The sequence below is a fragment of the Vitis vinifera genome, chromosome 13 (assembly GCF_030704535.1).
Source record: "Vitis vinifera cultivar Pinot Noir 40024 chromosome 13, ASM3070453v1".
Taxonomy (NCBI): domain Eukaryota; kingdom Viridiplantae; phylum Streptophyta; class Magnoliopsida; order Vitales; family Vitaceae; genus Vitis; species Vitis vinifera.
In genome coordinates this window covers 3,932,758-3,955,787 of record NC_081817.1, presented here as the reverse complement: position 1 = coordinate 3,955,787, position 23,030 = coordinate 3,932,758, and the positions used below count along the sequence as shown (strand labels likewise).

The window sequence follows — 23,030 nt, the reverse complement described above, 5'->3', positions numbered from 1 at the left end:
CAAAAGTGTTGGTTGACCTTTTGTTGTTGAAATTGCTTCCGGTCCACCAAAATTTTCACTGTTCCCTTTATTATTAGGGAATTGTTTTATGAAATATGAGAAGTAACTGGCGAAGTTTTCTTTCCGGCGTCATCTTCTTTCCGGCGTCATCTTGCTTTAGAAGAGTTTTTTAATTCTGTAGTTTGTCATGAAGTTTTTCAAATGTCATTAGTGAGTCTCTGGCTCGAATGACAACACTAATTTCTTTAAAATCATTGCCTAGTTTGTTGAGAACATGGATTATGAGTTTATCTTCATTGAGAGGATAGCCAATGAGAGCAAGATCATCAACAATGGTTTTAATGGCTTGTATGTATTCAACAATGGATTGAGAATCCTTGGTTGTCTTCATCAGAATATTACGCAGCCTGAGCATTCTAGTGTGTGATTGGTTTGCATAGGTGGTCTCCAATTTCTTCCATGCTTCATGGGATGTTGTAGAGGAGATAAGTGGTGCAACAACCCATGTGACTGATGCAAGAATGACATGGAGAATTAAACGATCTTGTCATTTCCATAACTTGCACTTGGAATTGAAGATTAGCATTGTGCAACCAGATCATGGGATGGTTTCGGGAGGACAAGGAGTTGTGCCACCGAGGAAGCCTAGTAGATCATATCTAAAGCGAAGATTGGTGAACTGAGGTCTCCATGACACATAGTTCACTTTGATGAGTTTGAAAGACATTTATGTGGCAGTGTTGATGGAATGAGGGTGTTTGGTTGAGATGGGAGGTTGTTTTCGGTTGTGAGAACAACTGGATTTTCAAAGGGGGAAGAGATTTCATCAGCCATAATTGATGGATGTGAGGTAGTTTTAGAGAGAAAGAAAAATGAGAAGGACGATGGAGGCTACTCGACGTGCATTGTAGGCTTGCTTAGAGCAGGTAGGGTTCTGATATCATGTTAGGCTGGTAGGAATGATGAAATAAGAGCCTTGTGGTTTCACTTTTTTATTGACTGTATTATATACAGCTTACAAAAGATATGGGTGAGCTGTATGCATACAATTACAATCGAGATTGAGGGTGAGAATATGGGTAGGAGATTGAGAGAGAATATGTAGTGATTCCAAATCAAAGCTACAAAAATACACAGGTCAATGGATCTTCCTTTCAGTAGCGACATTTATGGTGATAAGATCAGCGGATGTGATGACAGCAATGGAGACATTTAAGATAGCGGAGATGGTGATTCCAGGTTGATTTTCAACCAAATCAAAATCCATTTGAAAAAGAGATAAAAACTGAACGACTTTGATACTATAACAATAAAGATTTGAAAAAAAATAATATTATGTAATGCATTAATTTGGCAATACATATGTGTTTACATACAAGCTATAGTCCATTTACAGTAACTATGAAGGAAATTAGTTTATATAGAATTTCACATTGACGAATTTAAATTCAATATGATAAGAATTAAATTAGAATCAAATCAAATCAAATCCCTTGACTTAAGGAGCTGGAATGGGATAATATTATATTTACAGTAACTATGAAGGAAATTACTTTTTATAGAAAATCAATTTTCAGCGAAAACCAGGAGTTCTGCCTTCTAGTCCCAACACGGGGATCCAAAATGGAGGTGAAGACGCTTAATTTTCTTGAGATTAAAATCTGGGAATTTTGGACATTACATAAATGCTTGAAATTAATCTCTAGTGCTTTTTAAATCATATTGTTTCTGAAGTTCACAAGATTTTCGCATTTAAGTAGCATAAAACCGAGTACACAATCTCTCTCATTGCATTCTGGACAATTATAGTAGAAACAAATCAGAATAATTTCAGAGTAGCAATTAGGAGCCTCCTGATGACAATTTATGAAACTATAGGAGCATATGCCATGTATCTCAAAGCATTTCTCCTATAGAGCAAATAGAATTGCGTTGGATTTTATTACAATACATACCACATCTCTTCTGTTTATTCAATTAAATAAGAACCAACTAAGATGTATGAAACTAGATATTTGACTAAAAAACATAAGCAACTATGGGGCTCCTCACTTTGTAAACCCCATCATCCCACACCAAAGAGCCTGATATTACAGGGTTACTTAGTGCTGCCACACCAACAGTGACGGTGAAGGTTTGCGTCTCCCCAAGGGATTTGAATGAAAGTACACCTGGTTCAACTTTGATACTGAACTCTGGAGGGCCAACCACAATTGCCTTGTAAGTTGAGACTGGTGATCCGACGTTTGTGACAGTTCTAGTGAAGGTGCGATTAACTCCTGCCTCATGCTCAGTGGATATAGCAAAAGAAGGGTAGTTTAAATCCCAAACAGTTCCATTTGTGGCAGCAGAACAAGTGATGTTTTCTCCCGTGACAAGGTGCAACTTTGTAGTGTTATAGCCTTGTCCACACAAGAACTTGATGTAATCTGCCTCCCCAGCATCATACACCAAACCAGGATTTGCAGCCTGTAGGGGATTCAACTGACCAGCCCCATAAGAAAACTCCAGGTCGGTGTTGGTTTCAGCACTCAAGGGTGAAGCTGCCAATGGCAATGGAAACATGGGCATTAGTTACAGATACGGGTTCTTTTAATACTTCAACTTGTCTGTCCACAAAAGCAGCTTTCAAAAAGAGTACTTGAACAAGATACTCTGCCTAAAAAATTTTAGTTTCAAAAATGCCCACAGATTATGGATGAAGCCCTTACCAGTTGTCATTAAGGCAGACTTGATAGCAGCAGGAGACCATGTTGGGTTAAATGATTTAACGTAGGCAGCAGCCCCGGAAGCATGTGGACAAGCCATGGACGTCCCTGAAATGATATTGTATGGAACTACTCTTGTATCCCCTGGAACTCCTGTCAAACTTGAAGCTTCTGTCCATGCTGCTAGAATATTAACTCCTGGCGCGGCGATGTCAGGCTGCACAGTTAGAAGACGTTGCACTTAATTAAGAAAGAAGTGGGTACACAAAGGAAAGATCCGGAGGAAATTGAATAGCTGAGTTACACTGAGAATGTCACGGGTAATAGGGTTTGGGCCCCTCGACGAAAACCAAACTACAAACGGTGCCAATTCATTTTTAGCCTCGGTGCTCTTCTGTATATTTGCGGTTGGTGTGCTGTTTACAAAGGAAGAAGTGCAAGAAAATTAGTATGATCTATACGTTATCCATAGGCTCACCAAGAATGATAATCAAATTAATTGGAGAATATGAATTTGAAAAGTACCTAGTTGAGTTGATGTACTCATGAACGTTGGTAGTATAGTTGGAGTCCAAGCAGGATGTAGGTAAGGGGAAAGCTAAGGACAAATCTGTGTAGCCATCACTTGGCATTACAGTACCTACTGCTCCAGCACTCATTGCTCCCACCCCATCACTCAACTGGTCACAGAATACAATTTTACCCGTTACCAGAGACGTGTTCAAGGTGCCCTCGTAGCAGTACCTACATTTCATGATAAAATTTGTGCATTTTCATTCTTCAAATACTTCTATACTTTACTGAAGCTTTATTTAAATGGGCTTCCATAAACGTCAATGAATACCACTACAGATTTCACATTTTCACCTGGAATAAGATGCATCAGATCCTGCTGACGTGTTTGGCGCATCCCCGCCATAAATGAGAGGGACCATACCATTCATCTCGAAAGTATTTAGAGAGAGTTCTCCCTACATGTAAACAAGAGGTCAAGATAATTTGGGAAAAGACAATTATGGTCAATGCCTATCTCAGATGTGGGATCCCTTCAGTAGATATTGTGGTCAATGCCTATCTCACCTCATAAGTCAGGTTGTTTCCTAAGTGCAACGCGGTCAGAAACTTTCTGTCAATGACGCTAGCAGCAACTGAGAGAGACCAAGGCGAGAAATTTGTAATTGAACCAGGATCTGGACCCGAATTACCACCAGCATTAGATGTGAGTATCCCATTCTTCATGGAATGGAAGGCTCCAATCGCAATTGAATCTTCAAAGTAATCCAGAGGAAAGGATCCCCCAACTGAAAGAGAGATAATATTAACTCCATCCGCAATTGCATCATCAAATGCTGCAAGGATATCTGCATCATAACAACCATCTGCCCAACATATCTTATACACTGCAATGCGGGCTGAAGGAGTCCCTCCTCGAGCTGTTCCTGCGCCAAGGCCCAGTAAGCTTGCCCCACTAACTACGTTTCCAGCTGCTGTGGATGCAGTATGTGTCCCATGGCCTTCTGTATCTCTTGGTGATGCAAAATCTTCTGGGGGTACATTTCCATCACTCCTGTAGTATCTAGCTCCAATGATTTTACTGCATAGCGTTAAATTTTTTGTTAAGCAGCATTGGGGTCTCTCTGTATATCTCATTAGTGTATGTGTGCAGATGAAATTATAAAGAAGAAGAAAAAAGGATCATTTACTTGTTGCAGGTGAAATTGGATGAGGTTTGACAAGTGCCCTGCCATTTGGTTGGTGGTGGACCATACCCTTCATCACTGAAACTATCAGCCTCAGGCCAGATCCCAGTGTCCAGCATTCCAACAATAATGTCACTTTCAGTAGTTGTTCTATTAGCTTCCAGGGGAAAGCCGATGAAGTCCCACGACCTTGTGGTAAGGAGTTTCTTCTTTCCATTTGGGAACACAGACACAACCCCGTCCATGCCTGGATATACAAAGTTACAATCAGGCTGGGAAACAAATATAGGACAATTTAAGATGATATATAATTCACCCACCGGACAGTTTCTTCGACTCCTCCTCGGTCAACTTTGCGACAAATCCGTTGAAGCTCTTCTTGTAGCTATGGAGGAGATATTGGGAGGCACTACTGTTGAATGCAATCCATTAGAGAAGTTAGGCCACTAAAAGATCTTCATTCTTGCCAGATTTTCCAGTGTGTGGTTTTCTTTTCTTCTATCATAATCTGTGTGTATATAATATACTTTTCCATCTGAAGTTCCATTTTTTTTCCCAAACCTTTGAAAAATTTATCCCCATGATGTAATCCTGGTAAATTGAGTTTGACTTGCCCTTCTGTGGGCATGCAAACTTAAAGTTGATGTCGGTTTGAAAAAAATACAAATTTAAAGAACAAAGTTTCATGACAAAAAATTGTAGTACCTGTAAAATGTGGTAACTTTTATGAAAAAAGTATAGATTTATCTTATATTTTAAAATATTATGTTTAAATTTTTTAAAATTTGATGTAATAAACCATTTTTAATACCTCTATTTAAAAGAATTTATAAAAATCATTATATTTTAAAAATAAATTTATAAAAATTCTTGCATTCTTTGTTGAAGTTATTATTATTATTATTTTTATTTTTAAAAAACAGACAATAAGAAATACATCTCAAAGGTGCTTTATTATTTATTTTATTTTCTTTTGATTAACAAAAATAAAAAATAAATACAATAATAAAAGACCAAAGGAAAAAAAAAAAAGGTATGTTTGAGAAATGTTTTTGAAAACAATTCTAAAAAATAATTTTTGAGAAATTTTTTTGAAAATTGTTCTATGATTTTTGTATAACAAAAGTTTATTTGAAAATCTAAAATGTTTTTATCCAGTTTTTAATGTTTTTAAATAAGTTTTCAAAATAATTTTTATATCTAGTGTTTTATTTTTAATCATTTTACATGTTTTTATAATTATTTTTTAAAACAACCATAAAAAAATAAAGTATAAAACAATAGAAAATAATTAAAAGATGTTATTTAAAAACACCATATTTTCTGTTTTTAAGAATATAAAATATAAAACAATTTTCCATTACGAAACGTGTTTTCTGTGTTTGTTTAGAACAAAAAATTATTCTAAAAAACAATTCCCAAATAAACCTGTAATCATCCAACTAAGAATTTCCTTTTTCAATCTTTCATCTTCAATGCATATGGAAGAATTTTCAGCAACAAGCTCAATGCAAATGTAATCATGGTATCCTATTCTTGGAAATACCATGTCACAAACATACAAAAACACCACAAAAGATCTATTTTCTTTAACATTTCAATGTCAAATTTTATTTCATTTTTTTATTTATACGAAAAACAATTCAAGACAACTTTAACTATAAATCACAAATCATCTTTGTTTCTTTTTTTCTTTCTTTTTTTTTTTTTGAAAAAAAAAGAAGCTAATTACCTGCCGGTGACTTGTTGAAGTATGTTAGCGTGGAGGGATGACGCCGACACTTGACCTTTTGGAAGGTCACCCATGTACACAATGTACTCCTGCAACCACAAATTCTCGTAAATCCATCAGTTCTATTATAAAACAATTGTATCCCATGCACCATTTACATGCATCGACTGTTTTTCAAATATACTCAGTGACCATCACAAAATACGAAGAAGAAAAAAAAAAAAAAAGGCAGCAGGGCCCATAAGAGAGATTATTTGCCTTTCGATCTTTGTTGGCTGCTCCACTGCAGCTAATAAGCAGAGTGCAAGCAAGACTAATCAAGAGAAGCCACGAAGGGGGACATGCCATATTGCCCATTCGAATTTGAAAGGGGAGTCCCAGAAGCTTGAGGGGTAAGTGCTTGTATTTGCATGGGAGCTACCTTTTATAGGAAATTGACCCAAGCCCCCTCATTGGGTTCTCAAACTATCATTGCTAACCTCGCCAACAAATATTACAGTCCAAAGCCGGCTAACACTAATCCTGAGGGCCTGGATTTTGTTTTACTTTATTTTAATGTAGTGACCGAATGTATCTACACCTAGTTTCTAATGCTTCTGATCACGATTACTGCCAACAGTTCCATTAATTTTCTCAATATTATTAAAATTTTTTTTGGAGGATATGTTTAAGATGCATGCATGAGTGTTGTCCATTACGGTTGTGTGTACAGAAACAGCAATCTGGGTCTTGCACAAAATCAAATTAAATGACACCTCTTTTATTTATTTATTTTTTTAAAAATCCGAGTAGGTCTTCATTGTTATGATAAACTTACTGTCATGCATTCATTTCTATCTTATAGTTCCATAGTTCCAATGTTTTAGGCAATTATATATATGTTCTGGAGTATTACGTTGAATCAGACACAATATCGGTCTACTTTACTAGATATATTCCATCATTCTACAGCTACGAAGCAGAGTCTATGCTCTTATCTGTTCTTCAATGCTAGCTAGCTTCTGCCCGTGTCAATGATAAAGTGCTTAGAACGACTTGAATTTTTATTTAGCCTGGTCACACAGGCCTTATATGTTGTCTTTAGAAGTTATCTTTAATTAACTTCAATATATATCAAATATTAATGCAATGATATAAAAATAATATATATAACGCTAATGATCAAAGTAAATTATTGGTGCGAGACCCTAAACATCTGTGTAAATAATTTCTAGTGGTTTTGTACACGAGATTGATGAGGATCCAAAAATGAATTTGTGAATAGAAAGAAGAATTTTTTAATCAAGGGTGCACACAAAACATTGCTAAGTGAGAAAATAGTTGTGGGTGAATTGTGCGGTGGAATTAACATGAGTTATGAGAATGCCATTACCATTACCAATCATAATGTCCTTATTATCACCATATTCAGAGTATAGTAAGAGATTTTGATGATCAGGAGTTATGTGGTGGGAGGCACCCAAATCAATTATCCAAGTGCCACAGTCTTCGGCTTGATCACTGGCCATGTAGTTGCCTCGAGGAAACAACTGTGGTGGTGGGCATGCATGGCATACCTTGACACTATGACCAACTTTGTCACAGTTGACAAACAGTTTGACGTTGATTGTTACCATTGGTGGTATACCAGTAATGCTACTAGGAATTGAAATTGCCTTGATTGAAGAATCTTTGATTACCCTAAATAGTCCTTTTGCCCTGATGGTAAAAAATGTTTTTGTTGCCAAAAGTATTGGTTGACTCTTTGTTGTTGAAATTACCTCTTGGATGTTTAGTACTATATTTTTTACTATTAGGGAATTTATTTATGAACTTGAGCAATAACTAGTAAGTTTCTTTCGGGCATTATCTTACTTCAGAAGAGTTTCTTAATCCTATGATTTGTCATGAAGTTCTTCAAATGTCACTGGTGACTCTTTGACTCGATTGGTAGCATTGATTTCTTTAAAATCATTGCCTAATCCATTGAGAACATGGATGATGAGTTTATCTTCATTGAGAGGATAACTAATGAGAGCAAGATCATTAATAATGGTTTTGATGGTCTGCATGTATTCAATAATGGATCGAGAAACCTTGGTTGTCTTCATAAGAATATTACGTAGATTTAGCATTCTAGTATGTGATTGGTTTTCCTAGGTGGTCTCTAGCTTCATGAGATGTTGTTGTAGAGGAGATGAGTGGTACAACAACCCATGTGGCTGAAGCAAGAATGACATGGAGAATTAGACGATATTGTCGTTTCCATAACTTGCACTTGTGGTTGCAGATTAGCATCGTAGAACCAGATTACGCTATCCATATTCTCTTTCAATCTCCTACCCATATTCAGTCCCTCAATCTTGATTCTATAATTGTAGGCATACAACTCACCCATATCTTTTGTAACTTGTATACAAGGATGAAAATATCGGTAATCACGGATATATCGCTACTTCGATTTTACGGATATATCGGCAAATATTCATGAAAAAAATATTGGTAAACTTAAAATTGTTAAAAACTTATGGAAATGCAAGGAAAACCTCATAATAATATAATTAGAAGTATAATAGACATTTTAAAGTTGTTTTATTGAAAAATTTGATATACATATGATATAATTTGCGATATTAGATGTAATTATATCATGTCAATCTATAAGAAATGTTAATTTCGTAATTGTTCTCATTATAAAGTCACATAAAATACTTCATTTCATTAAATATCAATAATTTGTACACATTACATTGCAATGTCCCTTTAGTACCAAAATGAGGATAGATGTGGTTGATTGATAAATGAAGGAACCCCGACTTGCTGTTGGAGACAATATTGGTACCAACTCAATGAGCCTCGATAATATTGGTTAAAAATTCTAACATGCCATGCATATATCTCTTGAGTCCTGCCCACTGCCTCTACATGGATAAGATACTCAAAGTTCACCCATGTGTTAATGCCAAATCCTCCTTCCATCTGATATGGAACTTGGTATGACATTTTTCTGGAAGGGGAATAACGGGACATACCATACTCTTCATCTATTGAACTTGAAGGTTGACCATAACTCATCACATAAGGAGGGTATACGTTAGCCTCATTCGAGGAGTCATGACTAAATTGAGTCCTTATACTCATAGATTCAAAACTCCCTGAAAGTAACTCCTTGTTATATGGTTCCATCATTTGTTCTCTTCCTCTATAAGGCTTCCCAATAGCTCCTATGCCTAGACTAGCTCTTCTAGAGCCATGGTCTTCATCATGTGTGCAGTGTGTGAAATCATTTTCATAAGTAAATTGGCCGATTGGATATTGACTATGTTGACGGTCATCAATATCTCCTCCCCCATTATCACCTCCATCATTAGTTCCACCTCTTGAACCATCGTAACCAAAAGCAGAAGTACTTGCAGCACTAGGTCTACTACTATGGCCAGCACTTGTGGAGTCAATCTCTTGGTGGGAATTCAATGCCACCTGAAGTGAATCATCAGTATCTTTGCTATAACTTTCAGAGTGAACTTCTTCGGACAACACACATTCAACATTAACTCCAAATTCTCGAGCATGAGTGGTGATTCGTCCCTAGCAGCGGCAGTGGCAATGGCACCATTTGATTCGAGGTTCGATTCCCCGGCAACGACGCCATTTGATTCGTGCCCACTTAGTGTCTCAGCTGATTCGTGTCCAGCTGGTGCTCCTTGATTGAGGGATTAATCAACAAAATTTATAACCTATAACACCATATACTAGGGTAGCAAAGACAAAGTTACTATAGCATAGTGGCTCTAGGATCGTTCACTGGGATGGGTTTTCACTTCACAAATGATATTAATTCAAAGTTGAATTGGTGCCTTTTCATTTCAAGGTTAGCTTTAAAAGAAAACATAAAGATGTTTGAATGAAAAAGGATTGGTTTTAAGCTAACCAAAAGTAGTAACTGATTTTACTTACAAAGAAAAGTGTTTCTTGGAGTTCAGATCACTAGGCTCGTTCCTCATACAAAAAGGAGAGTTCCGGTCACTTGTTTCTTTTCCTCGCATTAGAGAATTAACATATAGTTCCTTCTCCAACCGGTGTTGTACAGATGCTTCCCATTAATGGATTCAAACACTAAATCCCTCTCACTGATGCACTTTGCAATGGCTCATACCTCTCACCTAGCATTTGCCATTCAAAGTGATCTTTAACCTTGGATTACCCTTCAAAAGCTCGCAAGAGATAACTAATGGATGTCTCCTTGGAGTCCAAAAGCTTACCAAGTGTTGGCTATTCTAGAAAATCCTACCTTCAAGTCACCTCCCAAAGGCTCGCAAGGGGTAAACTAGTGCATTTCCATGGTTGGAAATCACTTGCCTTACCAAGTGTTGGCCCAGGTGACTCTAAGGTGTTTTAAGTTAACTAAAAACATAGAAACCATTAACGGGTCACACTTTCTCTTCATTAAAAACCAAAACAACAAAACTTCCAAATTATGCATGTGGAAACTTACCCGGCTTTCCTCACTCCAAGAGACAAAAAGCTTAGCCTCTCATCCTCTGTGGAAAAATCCTCAGAGTTTGGTTGGCTAGAAAATGAAAATGAAAGAGAAGACAAGAATATATATGAAAAACAGAGCAAGTGCTCTGTTCCTTGATTCTATATATGATATATCTATATATTACATACTTCCCCGAGCGTCTCCTGAGAGTGTTTACAAGAGAGTTTATATAGGAAGGTAATTTAGCCTTCCTTGGATACTTCCTAGTTAAGGAATTACATGAGTGGTTGAATACAAGGAGAAAATGGAAATTATACAAAAATATCTGAAGAAAAGATCTAAAAGAGTCGGTGGCAAATATCGGGAAGCATTAAGGACCATTTCGCAGGTGAAAATGGTGTCTGCGAGATTTCGCAGACACTCAAGAGGGCTGCGAAATATTTTCGCAACAACAAGTTAAACTCGCAGGGCTGCGAAATTGGCTTCCTCCTTGAGGTTCTCAGCGTTCCAGCTTGCGGCATGTATCGGGTAGCTTCAGGAGGAATTCCATAGCACTGTACAAAAAGGCTGCGAAATTCTCGCAACAAAAGGCTGATTTCGCAACACTTTGGAGTGATCTGCTTGCAATGGCTGTAACTTCTTCGTTTCAACTCCGAATCACGCACCGTTTGAAGAATTGGATTCTTGACTTCCTGAGATTTGAAATGGTATATAGAATGTAGAAAATGGACTTCGGGAAGTGCTCCAAAAGTGCAAAAGAAGACTGCAGCTAGCTTTCCTCTGTTTTCTTCACTCTGTTTTTCCTCTCTCCTTGTTTCTCTCCTTGCATACTTTGAACGAATTTGGCAAAGGGCTATGGAGCTCCAAAGCTTGGTTCTTCATGAATTTGAGCTCTTCATTGCTTTGCCATGGATTCCAAATAACTCTCCTCAATCTTGGATTGTTTTGGTGATCAAATTACTAACAAAAACACCAAAACTTACACAATTTGCTTAGAAATGATTGCAAGGGTCCTTAACATGTTAATTGGGTTAAAAGGCAATAACTACTACTCAAAAGTGTTTAAAAGAGTTAATTACAAGCTATCAAATAGCACTTTTTGAGTAGTAATCAAGTGGCAATTCGTGGATCAGGATTTCCAACTTCGTCATCCAAGTGTATAGGCCTAACCCATTGGAATAACTGATTATCTTCTTCTTCACCCACCTTAGCTGAAATGTCAAGAAGATCAAGGTAATCTTTTTCAGCAACTTGATCATTTTTTTCTTCCATATTGCGTAACTTTAGCCTCATATTATAGTAACAAAAACTAATTGCTCTAATTGAGGGTAAGCCAAACGATTTCATTGCTTTGTGTGGATGATAGCAAACATGCTCCAATTTCTCTCACATGCAGAAGATGACGCAGTTTGTGAGAGAACTTTGATGACTAACTTTCTCAATGTAGGTGTTTGATTCCCATACATAAATCACCATTTAGTTGCAACGAATTTGATAATCATATAAATACTTATGTGGTGAATTTACAATAATGATAATCAATTTTTTCTTATAAAGACTCACTGGGCACCATGGTTGACCTTGCTGCAATTGCCGTTTGATCACCGAGTCCTCTTTTTGCATCTCGAAAAAGTACAAGCTATGTATTCAACATTTAATTTGTTAATATCATATTTGTTAGTAAACGTTTAAATAAATTGATGAATGAAATTATTGTTTTATTGAAAAAAATAACAGTTTTTTATTTACCTCATTTCCAAATTGACCAAGCGATTTAGTAGTTAGGTTTAATTTTGCAAAAACATCATGGACAACTTGAAGTAGTTCCGGATCACTACCAACTCCACGCCTATATTGAAATCTTGGATTCAAGAAGTATGCTACAATAAAATTTAGTACAGTTAGTATTTTTTTTTAAAGAAACTTAAATACAAAGTAAAAACTTATAAAGATATATAGTACTTAAGTACCTGCTGCATGAAGTGGATGTTTTAGTGTTTTCTCCCAACGATCTTGTATTATTTTGAACATCCAATCTCCAGCACCTTGACGAATAAGGTTCTCTTTCATCACGTGCATAAGCTAGTACACAAATGGCATTGTGGGAACAACTTCATAATCTACAAGTCGTAGCACCACGTATAATGGCTCATATAATGAAACTATATTTGTCAATCTGTCCCAATACGTATGGTCAAACAATAATTGCTCCAATTCTCATCCAAGTTTCGTTCGACTGAGTTTGTGTTGTGCCCATTCATCACTCATAAACAATTTTTTCAAATCAACCTTTTTTCTGAGAAGACTGTCAAGAGCAATATAATTGGTAGCAAACCTTGTAGCTCCTGGTCGAACAATGTCTCCACCACAATACTTTCTCATTTGTGCTAGTAACCAACCATGATTGTAAATGAAGTTAGCTATCTTGCGAGCATTGTTTATCACCTTGATAACACTAGGTCTTTTACCGATGTCTTCAAAGATTAAGTCGATGCAGTGCGCCGCACACAGAGTCCAATATTAGTTATATTTCTTCATCAATTGTTTCCATGCTTTCATGAACGCCGACCCATTATCTGTGACAATTTGGACCACATTTTCCTTATCGATTTCTTTGATAATAGTCTTCAAAAGCTCGCATATATACTTGTGGTCTTTGATATAGTTCGATGCATCGACTGACTTAAGGAACACTGTGGTCCCTTTAGAATAAACCATGAAATTAATAATACTTAATTTTGTGGGCCCTGTCCATCCATCTTACATTATTGTGCACCCATATGTCTTCCATTTTTCTTTTTATTGGTTCACATAAGCTTCCATTTCTTTGTACTCCATTTCCAAGTACTTATTCTTTATTTCATATGGAGATGGAGGTTCGATTCCCATTCCTGCACTTCATATGTAAAACATGTCACAAAATACTATACTTACTAAAAGTATAACACAATATAACATTTGATAAATTAGTAATTACCTGCTTGTTGTGTACCGATAATCATATTCTTGAAGTGATGAGACTTTGCTTTTGGGGGTGCGACACTCTCATAAATGAAGAATTTGCTGATTAAGCGTCCCATCGTTTCTTTATTCGCACCACCCTTGAATATATCTTTGATATTTTTTTGTCTTGCTACAGAAGACTTGTAAAGCGAAGGGGTAACAGAGGGTGAATGATGCGAATGTCGTATACTCTGTAATTTTCACATCATCGACGGTATACTAGTAGAATACTCTCTCGTTTTGCGTTTGCTTCCTACAATATTCTCATGTTGTTCACGTTCCCAATTAGATGCTTTCGAGGCACGAACTATAGATCGATATGCATCCCGCTCATCTGGGTTCATATCTGTCGGATACATATACACATCTTCATCCTTAGCATCTTCATCATCATCATCCTCTTTGTTTACCAAATGTGTATGATGAGTCCCCATTGTGCCACGTAATTGACTACGAATGTCTTCAATATCAGTATTTTTCTTTGCTTTTGCTTTTTTTTTTTTTTTTGTCATGCACCAGCAATCGTATTTTTTCTTTCACTTCGGGCGACACTCTTGGACACTTATTGGTGTTGTTATGCGGGTCCTTATGCGTTAAATGAGACTTGAATCGCGTGATGCCTCCATTTTTCATTACCAACCCACAGAAATTACAAATTGTTCCATTTCGGTTACCCTCAATTGGTGAACAATACTTCCAAGCCATATCTCGCCCTGGCATGGCAGAACCACCTTCACTAGCCATGCTAAATTTATTGCAAGAAAAATACACTTAAATTTAAATCTATGTTAATTAAACTAATTAAATAATTGAGCTAAGTTATTTTTTTTATTCTAAATGTAATTTACTAAATATAGAAATTAATCATAATTGAATATGAAAATAAATCGCAATAATAAAAAAAATTGAGCATATTTAATATTCCATATATAGTAGTTCATGTTAATTAAACTAATTAAATAATTTAGCTAAGTTAATGTTTTAAATGTAAATGTAATTCTATTCTATGATAAATTTACTAAATATAGAAATTAATCATAATTGAATATGAAAATAAATCGCAATAATAAAAAAATTGAGCATATTTAATATTCCATATATAGTAGTTCATGTTAATTAAACAAATTAAATAATTTAGCTAAATTAATTTTTTAAATCTAAATGTAATTCTATGATAAATTTACTAAATATTGAAATTAATCATAATTGAATATGAAAATAAATCGGGATAATATGAAAAATTAAACATATTTGATATTCCATATATAGTAGTTCATGTTAATTAAACTAATTAAATAATTTAACTAAGTTAATTTTTTGAATCTAAATGTAATTCTATGATAAATTTACTAAATATAAAAATTAATCATAAATGAATATGAAAATAAATCCCAATAATCATAAAAATGAACATATTTCATATTCAAAATATAATAGTTCATGTTAATTAAATTAATTACATAATTTACCATGTTAATTAAATTAATTAAATAATTTAGTTAAGTTAACTAGTTTAATGTAATTCTAAATGTGAATCTAAATCACAAATAATCATCTAAAATAAATTTATCAATTTATAATTAAATAATCAAATTAACCTAAATTAATTCAATAAAAATATACAAATTAATTACAATTGAATGTAAAAATAACATTAAATTATCCTTGCAAACATACTAATTAATTAAAAATACATGATTAATTCCCATTGCAAACAAAATCAATTACAATTTAAAACAAACATACCTTAAAATGATTGAATAATTGAGCAACCTTAGAAAAAATTGGAGTAATAAGAGAGCAAATGAAGAATCAAAGCAAAAATGGATGAAATTGATGCAAAATGGGCTATTTATAGACGAAATTTGGGCCAAAATAGCCGTTGGAACCTTAAATTACCATTGAAATTTAATTTTGGCCGTTGGATCACAAATTGAGAGCAATCTGGCCATTGGATCTCTTTATTACCGTTGAAATTCAAATCTGGCTGTCGGATTAACACAGACGTGATCTGGGTTGTCAGATCACGCTGGAGAGAGGGCTGATTTTTAGTAAAAAATGGCCAAAAAATCGGTGATATATCATTGATAAGTCGGCAATTAATTGGCGTCCCAGGCGATTTTTCCTTAAAATTGCCGATTTATCGCTAATCGCAGATATATCATCGATTTTTTGGCCATTTTTTGCGAAAAATTGGCCCTCCGACTTATCTCCTCGAAATGTCGTGTCGCTTGCCTCCGATACGTGATATATCGCCGATATTTTGCAACATTTTCCTCATTGCTTGTATATAATACAATCAATAACAAAGTGAAACCACAAGGCTCTTATTTCATCATTCCTACCAACCTAATATGGTATTAGAACCCTACTTGCTCTAAACAAACCCTACAATGCACGTCCAGTAGCCTCAATCTTCCCCCTCATTTTTTCTCTCTAAAACTGCCTTCACATCCATCAGTCTTGGTTGATGAAATCTCTTCCTCCTCTGAAAATCCAACTGTTCCAACAACCGAAAATCTCTCATCTCAACCAAACACCCTCATTCCCACCAACGCTACCACACATGACATTCAAACTCAGCAAAGTGAACTATGCGTCCTAGAGAGCTCAGTTCACCAATCTTCTCTTTAGATATGATTTATTGAGCTTCCTCTATGGCACAACTCCTTGTCCTCTACATCAACTCATAAACAAGAAACTTTGACTCCTCTTGACTACTATAACCCAGGAGAGAAATTCCACCTCATTCTACATTTTCAAATGTGATCAAGAACATGATGAGGCAATATGCCAAACCCTCAAAATGGAAACCTTTATTTATTTATTTATTTATTTTATTTTTCACAAAAATGATATATACCTCAAATTCCCTCTCAGCAGCTTGGCCTCTACCATCTACCTTCTTCACAGCCACATGGGAGTTATCATCCAACCCCAATGATGAGAGCTTCAAAAGTGTTTTGTAATTAAGCCTCTTAGCATATTCTTCTAATGGAGTTCTTGGCTTCAGACCTATCCAAGTGAACCTCAACAATACTAGAAATATACTCAGTTGGGTCGTTGAATTAGATTGGATTTCTGGACAGAAAAAATTCAATCCAATTAATGTTCTATTTTTTCATATTTACCGGAATCGTCACGGGAAAGCCTCTAGACTCTTAACTAATTCAGAAGACTGCAATATGAGAGCTCTACAACTCTAGTCATGGTAGTTGAATGAGAAATTTTTGCGGCAATGGAGATGGAGAGATTTAGTAAACTCAAAAAAACACTCCTCCAGCAACGACTCATATACATGCATAGCATGAATTTCAAAACCAGTTAAATGAGGAGAAGAAGAAAGAAACAGAGGAATAGGGATGATTCAGTTACATACTAGAAAGTTGTTGTACAGGGAATTTGTTATCCATGTGGCAGATAATAACAAATTAGAAATGGCTATAGTTTTACACCCTAAAGAGATGAAACCTTCAATTTGGCTTTGTAGAACACCATGCAAAACAAAAGAAAAGAAAATTTTAAACCTTTTATGTCTTTACTTTATTTAGGTTAAAAAAATTGAAAACACACCACAATTAACCCATAAAATTGCATTAGGAATTTATTTATTTATTTATTTTTTATTTTTTATTTTTTACTCCAAAACAATGAAAAATTTAATATATAAAGCTCAAGTCAATAATCAGGCATAGAATAAGCATGAAATCAATCATTAAAACAAGCACAAAAGTGAGAGAAAACAAAACTTGATCAACTTCATCCCGCCATCTGAGCTCGGCCTGAATCTTGTTCCAAAACACATTATACAGAAGAGTCGGGTAGAAGAGGATTCGAGCCCTGGCCCCGACCAGAGCCCTTTTGGCATCAACCCTAACCATCTACTTCCCATAAACACTGCCTTGCCCATCAGATTCGACATCATCTAAATCCTCGATTTTCATTTCAAAAGATTCGATACCCTAAGACCAATCCTGATCAGTCTAAACCCTAACAACCTGATATAACCACAAATTAAAGTCCAATTTACAATCAAATAGAGAAAAGAAGAACCAAAGAAATCGAACCGAACAACACAATTGGAACAAAGGAGAGAAAACCCAGAATATTGTGGATTCAAAACCTTTACCAAATTGGAGGAAAATTACACCAAACAAAAGCAGAGAAAAAGGATTCTCTACAACAAAACAAGAATTTGAGAGGCTTTTAGTGATTCTTCTTTAAGAACTGGCATTTCTCGAGGAAAAAAATTAAGCTAGCATTTCTCAAGTCCCAGACCAAAAATCCAAGTCTCAAAATTTTCATTTATGTTTCATACAATTTCTCTGCAACCAAACAAAAGAGCATGAAGCCTTAATTTTACTCTATAGACGGAATTAATAATACCAGACAATAACAAATGCATAAAGAAAAAAACTAGTACATATATCCAAATAAGATTAATATATATATATATATATATATATATATATACTATAAATTTATTTTTCTCTGACCTTCTTCAGTGTTTTAAGTTCTACTCAAACTAATAAATCATGATTATGATTAAATGTGACTTTTTGCCATAAATATAAAATTTATATGCATAAAAATGTTTTTTCACGAATATATGATATGGTTAACTATAATATTTTGCCACGAATACAAATTTCTTCTCTAAAAAAAAATTATTTTTGCCATGAAAATAAAATTTGTTACAAAAATCTTCTTTTTTTTTTCATAAAAATTTATTTGTGCTTAAAATTATGGTTGTAAAATGTCAAATTTATTGGAGTGCATTGACAAATTTAAATTAAATATAATCAGAATTAAATTAAAATCAAATCAAAACCCTTGACTTAAGGAGCTGGAATGGGATAAAATTAAATAGGATCCCCTGACTTGGTGAACCGATGAGAGTTTCTAACAAAGAAAATCAATTTTCAGCATAAATCAGGAGTTATGCCTTTTAGTCCCAAAATCAGGATCCAAATGGAGGTGATGAAGCTTAATTTTCTTGAGATTAAAATCTGGGAATTTTGGATATTAAACAATTGCTTGAAATAATTAAATTCCTAGTGCTTTTTTAATCAAATTATTTCTGAAGTTCACAAGATTATCGCATTTGAGTGCCTTTGACAGACAATCTCTCTCATTGCATTCTGAACAATTATAGTGGAAACAAATCATAATAACTTCAAAGTAGCAATTAGGAGCCTCCTGATGACAATTTATAAAACTATAGGAGCATATATATGCCATGTATCTCAAAGCATTAAGCATTAATGCTTTAAGTCATAAACATAAGCGACTATGGGGCTCCTCACTTTGTAAACCCCATCATCCCACACCAAAGAACCTGATATTACAGGGCTACTTAGTGCTGCCACACCAACAGTGACAGTGAACGTTTGCGTCTCTCCAAGGGATTTGAATGAAAGTACACTTGGTTCAACTTGGATACTAAGTTCTGGAGGGCCAGCTACATTTGCCTTGTAAGTTGAGACTGGTGATCCGACGTTTGTGACGGTTCTAGTGAAGGTACGAGTAACTCCTACCCCATTATCGGTAGATACGGCAAAAGAAGGGTAGTTTAAATCCCAAACAGTTCCATTTGTGGCTGCAGAACAAGTGATGTTTTCTCCGGTGACAAGGTGCAACTTTGTAGTGTTATAGCCTTGCCCACACAAAAACTTGATGTAATCTGCCTCCCCAGCATCATATACCAAACCAGGATTTGCAGCCAGTAGGGGATTCAACTGACCTGCCCCATATGCAAACTCTAGGTCGGTGTTGGTTTCAACACTCAAGCGAGAAGCTGCCAATAACAATGGAAACATGAGCATTAGTTACAGATACGGGTTCTATTAATACTTCAACTTAGCTGTCTCCAAAAGCAGCTTTCAAAAAGAGTACTTGAACAAGATACTCAGCCTTAAAACTTTAGTTTGAAAAATGCCCACAGATTATGGATGAAGCCCTTACCAGTTGTCATTAAGGCAGACTTGATAGCAGCAGGAGACCATGTTGGGTGAAATGATTTAACGTAGGCAGCAGCCCCGGAAGCATGTGGACAAGCCATGGACGTCCCTGAAATGATATTGTATGGAACTACTCTTGTATCCCCTGGAACTCCTGTCAAACTTGAAGCTCCTGTCCATGCTGCTAGAATGTCAACTCCTGGCGCGGCGATGTCAGGCTGCACAGTTACAAGACATTGCAACTAATAAGAAAGAAGTGGGTACGCAAAGGAAAGATCCGGAGGAAATTGAATAGCTGAGTTACACTGAGAATGTCACGGGTAATAGGGTTTGGGCCTCTCGACGAAAACCAAACTACAAACGGTGCCAATTCATTTTTAACCTCGGTGGTCTTCTGTATATTCGCAGTTGGTGTGCTGTTTACGGAGGAAGAAGTGCAAGAAAATTAGTATGATCTAAGCGTTATCCATAGGTTCACAAAGAATAATAATCAAGCACTCATTGCTCCCACACCATCACCCAACCCGTCACAGAGTACAATTTTACCCGTAACCAGAGACTCGTTCAAGGAGCCTTCCAAGCAGTACCTGCATTTCATGATAAAATTTGTGCATTTTCATTCTTCAAATAGTACTATACCTTGCTGAAGCTTCATTTAAATGGGCTTCCATAAACTTCAATGAACACCATTACAGATTTCACATTTTCACCTGTAATAATGTGCATCAGATCCTGCTGACGTGTTTGGCGCATCTCCGCCATAAATGAGAGGGACCATATCATTCATCTCGAAAGTATTTAAAGAGAGGTCTCCCTACATGTAAACAAGAGGTCAAGATAACTTGGGAAAAGACAATTATGGTCAATGCCTATCTCAGAATTGAGATCCCTTCAGTAGATATTGTTGTCAATGCCTATCTCACCTCATAAGTCAGGTTGTTTCCCAAGTGCAACGCGGTCAGAAACTTTCTGTCAATGACGCTAGCAGCAACTGACAGAGACCAAGGCGAGAAATTTGTAATAGATGCAGGATCTGGACCCGAATTACCACCAGCATTAGATGTGAGTATCCCATTCTTCATAGAATGGAAAGCTCCAATCGCAATTGGATCTTCAAAGTAATCCAGAGGAAAGGATCCCCCAACTGAAAGAGAGATAATATCAACTCCATCGGCAATTGCATCATCAAATGCTGCAAGGATATCTGCATCATAACAACCATCCGCCCAACATATCTTATACACTGCAATGCGGGCTGAAGGAGTCCCTCCTCGAGCTGTTCCTGCGCCAAGGCCCAGTAAGCTTGCCCCACTAACTACATTTCCAGCTGCTGTGGATGCAGTATGTGTCCCATGACCTTCTGTGTCTCTTGGTGATGCAAAATCTACTGAGGGTATAAATCCATCACTCCTATAGTATTTAGCTCCAATGATTTTACTGCAAAGCATCAAATTTTTTGTTAATCATCATTGGGATCCTCTGTATATCTCATTATACGTGTGCAGATGAAATCATAAACAGGAAAAGAAATAATAAAAAAAAGATCATTTACTTGTTGCAAGTGAAATTGGATGAGGTTTGACAAGTGCCCTTCCATTTGCTTGGTGGTGGACCAAATCCTTCATCACTGAAACTGGCAGACTCAGGCCTGATCCCAGTGTCGAGCATTCCAACAATAATGTCACTTTCAGTAGTTGTTTTATTAGCTTCCAGGGGGAAGCCGATGAAGTCCCATGACCTAGTTGTGAAGAGTTTCTTCTTTCCATTTGGGAACACTGACACAACCCCGTCCATGCCTGGATATACAAGGTTACAATCAGGTTAACAAACAAATATAGGAAAATTTAAGATAGCATGCAGTTAATTAACCTACTGGACAGTTCCTTCGACTCCTCCTCCGTCAACCTTGCGACAAACCCGTTGAAGCTCCTCTTGTAGCTATGGAGAAGATATTCAGATCCACTGCTCTTGGATGCAATCCACGGGAGAAGTTAGACCACTAAAAGATCTTCATTCTTGCCAGATTTTCTAGCGTGAGTTTTATTTTCTTCTGTCATAATCTGTGTATATAATATACTTTCCATCTAAAGTTCGATTTTTTTTTCCCAAACTGTCAGAAAAATTTATCCCCGTGATGTAATCCTGGTAAATTAAGTTGATTTGCCGTTCTGTGGGCATGCAAGCTTAAATTTGATGTCCGTTTGAAAAAAATACAAATTTTAAAGAACAAAGTTTCATGACAAAAAATTGTAGTAACTTTGTATGTACAATGTGGTAGTTTTTAGGTAAAAAGTATGAATTTATCATATATTTTTAAAAATTTTAAAATTTGATGTAATAAACCATTTTTGATACCTCTATTTAAATGAATTTTTTAAAATGATTATATTTTAAAAATAAATTTATAAAAATTCATGCATTTTATGTTGAAGTTATTATTGATTTTCGTTTTTAAAAACAGAAAATAAGAAATGTATCTTAAAGATTATTATTTATTTTATTTTCCTTTGGTTAAAATAAAAACCATAATAGAGGACCAAGGAAAAAAATATATATATAATCAACCAACTAAGAAATTCCTTTAAGATATAATCAATGCATGTTGAAGAATTTTCAGCAAAAAGCTCAATATATATGTGATCACAATTTATGCAGGAAGCAATTATAAATCATAAATCATCTTTTTTTTTGAAAAAAATAAAAAGAAGAAGCTAATTACCTGCCAGTGACTTCTTGTAGTATGTTAGCTTGAAGGGATGACGCAGACACTTGACCTTTGGGAAGGTCACCCATGTACACAATGTACTCCTGCAACCATAAATTCCCATATATCCATCAGTTCTATTATAAACCAATTGTATCCCATGCACCATTTACATGCATCGACTGTTTCTCAAATATACTCAATGACCATTGTTGAGGCCTCACGTCCCTGGTGATCCACGTAGTTGCCAAATGGATGGACGCACGATCTCAACTAATATAGGTTCTTGATTTAATCGTAATACCTGCAAAAGGCGTCCGGACAAGGTGTCCGGACGCACCCTCCGATGGTTTTGTCAGCCATGGTTAGAGAGATGGAGATAAATCAGTTGGCCTTTTACTAGGTATCGCAAGCTCACCTCTCTTTGTTTGTGAAGGCTTTATATATATATAGTTCCAGAAGCACTGTTTCCCTCTTTAATGGTAGGGAGATATTTTGTGTTGTTATCATGACATTAGGTGGCGTCAGAGCCATCTTCACCCTACGGGCGGCTGACAGAGATCGTGGTAGGTGATGTGACTGTCAGAGATCATGGTAGGTGATCATGTGAAATGATTGTGGGAAGTGACTTGTTGTCACTTCATCTTGTCCCTTCATTCTGCAGGTGGCGGAACGTGGGCCATTGCAGGTTGTTGTGATAACGTGTAAGACTTGCTTTACTTCAGTCAATGACCCGGACAATCATATTCGGATGACCTATG

At 35.8% G+C, this 23,030-nt stretch overlaps 1 protein-coding gene and 1 pseudogene across 1 annotated transcript; both read right to left on the bottom strand.

Moving 5' to 3' along the window:
- Positions 1-2,019: 2,019 nt before the first annotated feature.
- Positions 2,020-17,486, bottom strand: LOC100244417 (cucumisin-like). Its single transcript, XM_059741483.1, has 11 exons — positions 17,355-17,486; positions 16,469-16,555; positions 6,141-6,229; positions 4,729-4,820; positions 4,412-4,655; positions 3,789-4,302; positions 3,576-3,679; positions 3,234-3,452; positions 3,013-3,124; positions 2,712-2,925; positions 2,020-2,543 (listed from the first exon to the last, which is right to left on the bottom strand). Exons 1-11 carry the CDS (start codon positions 17,484-17,486, stop codon positions 2,020-2,022), a joined length of 2,331 nt encoding a protein of 776 aa, XP_059597466.1.
- A 1,380-nt stretch (positions 17,487-18,866) lies between these two features.
- LOC109121535 (cucumisin-like) lies at positions 18,867-22,448 on the bottom strand (annotated as a pseudogene).
- Positions 22,449-23,030: the final 582 nt, after the last annotated feature.

Coding starts and splice junctions, on each gene's coding strand:
- LOC100244417 (XM_059741483.1), bottom strand. CDS start 17,486: ATGGTTAGGGTTGATGCCAAAAGGGCTCTGGTCGGGGCCAGGGCTCGA. Junction 3,453..3,575: donor TCTGATGCATCTTATTCCAG/GTGAAAATGTGA, acceptor CATGAAATGTAG/GTACTGCTACGAGGGCACCT. Junction 2,926..3,012: donor TTACCCGTGACATTCTCAGT/GTAACTCAGCTA, acceptor CTAACTGTGCAG/CCTGACATCGCCGCGCCAGG.